We start from the raw sequence: 1,761 nt of genomic DNA, 5'->3' as shown, positions 1-1,761 counted from the left end.
GATAGATCGAGGTATGCCGACGGCCTTTCTATGCCTACAGTTGCCGTCGGCATAGATATGATGGAGGTGTGCCGACGGCTTCCCTCTGCCGACGGTATTTGTCAGGCTGTTGGCATAGCTCCATCGATCTATGTTGACCGCAGCTGTAGGCATAGAGAAGGCCGTCGACATATAGGTTTATTCCGATAGTGAGGCCTCCAGATCTAGACCAGGGAGCCGCCACCGCATAAGCCACGACGACACCAGGATCACCCGCCACCCCTCCCCTTACTACCCATTTAGTCAAGAGGAGACACCACCACCACTACAGTGTCGCTTGCTAGAGAGCCGATCGCGGAGTCCACCTTTCAGAGCCACCACCTCGGCATCCAAAACGACCTTTTCACCGAAACCATAACACGTGAAGAGTAAGTATAGTGGTTAAGCAATTCATTCGATTAGTTTCTCCTTCTGTTCCATGAAGTATACTATCTCTTCTATCTCTTGTACATTTTGTATCTTTTGTTTTGGCTACGATTTATAATAAATAAATAAAAGCATTGGGGCTTTTGCCCTACTCCACAGCTCACAAAAGGAAAAAACTGAGCTGAGAAAAGAAAACGAACGTCCCCTCAAAAAAAGGAAAAGGAAACAAACGAACGTATTGATGAAATGGATCTCAAATCGCGCGCCACGCGACCGTCTCCTCTGCATGCAGTACCCATCGGAAAGCAAAACCAACACAAATAATTACGCGTTCATTCCGGTTCTCGAAGGTACGTCTGAACACGACGAGGTTTCGCACGAGAGAGAAATCATATAAATTCTGGCGTACCCCTCCCTCAACGTCAATCTCCTCTGATCCTCCCTCCCACTCCGGCCCGCCCTGCTGCTACATTCTCCATTGCTCGGTAAGTGTTCTACGCTTCTTTCCCCGTTGTTCGACCTTATGGTTCTCACCTCGCATATATGTTTCTCACCGATCTGTCTACCGTTCCAGGCTGCTTGTCGATCGGATATGGCGTTTGCTGGCATCTCCTTCGTCACTGCTGAGGGCAAGCTGTGCACTTCCACCGTGTCGCCCATCGACTCCCGCGCGGCCCACGGGTACCACCTGCTCGCCGTCGAAGGCTTCTCGAGAAACAAGCCACCCACCGGCCAGTACATCAGGTCTCGTACTTTCTTGGTTGGAGGCCGCCGCTGGTATCTCAGGTACTACCCTAATGGCTATGACTCCAAGTGCGCCGGGTTTATATCGGTTTCCCTTGGCCTTGAGGACGACGATGATGAGAATAAACATGGCGATGGTGAGCAGCCGCGGTCCGTGAAGGTCCAGTCAACCATCTGTTTCATCGACCAATTTCAGTGGGATCAGTCAGTATACATCCATGAAAGAGAGATAGAGGACTTCGGTCTCAATCCAGTAATCTCAGACAGAGATTTCATGAGAAGATCTACGTTGGAAAGATCTTCGCACCTCAAGGACGACAGCTTCATCATCCGTTACGACGTCATTGTACTTGACGTCAAGGCGGACATGAGCGCGGACGGCGGTGCTGGCACTATGGCTTCCGCGGTAATCCAGGTGCCAGCGTCCGACATGCCGATCCATTTGAAGAATCTCCTCCGGAGCAAGGAGGGTGCTGACGTGACGTTTGAGGTTGGCGGCGTGAGGATCGCTGCGCACCGGTGTGTGCTTGCAGCCCGGTCTACGGTCTTCAGAGCGCAGCTGTTCGGCGACATTATTCAGGGCTCTACGACCGTGAAGATAGACGGCATTGC

At 51.7% G+C, this 1,761-nt stretch overlaps 1 protein-coding gene across 1 annotated transcript in view; it reads left to right on the top strand.

Annotated features, from left to right (window-relative positions):
* The first annotated feature begins 997 nt into the window (after positions 1 to 997).
* The window catches only part of LOC123156921 (BTB/POZ and MATH domain-containing protein 2-like), a 1,297-nt gene continuing 533 nt past the window's right edge, over positions 998 to 1,761 (top strand). The window contains exons 1-2 of the mRNA XM_044575115.1: positions 998 to 1,086; positions 1,192 to 1,759. Coding sequence (XP_044431050.1) covers positions 998 to 1,086; positions 1,192 to 1,759 — 657 coding nt within the window. The remainder of the gene's footprint in view (positions 1,087 to 1,191; positions 1,760 to 1,761) is intronic.

This window comes from Triticum aestivum, chromosome 7B (assembly GCF_018294505.1).
Source record: "Triticum aestivum cultivar Chinese Spring chromosome 7B, IWGSC CS RefSeq v2.1, whole genome shotgun sequence".
Taxonomy (NCBI): Eukaryota; Viridiplantae; Streptophyta; class Magnoliopsida; order Poales; family Poaceae; genus Triticum; species Triticum aestivum.
Note: the sequence above shows the minus strand (reverse complement) of the source record. Positions and strands in the feature narration are given on the sequence as shown.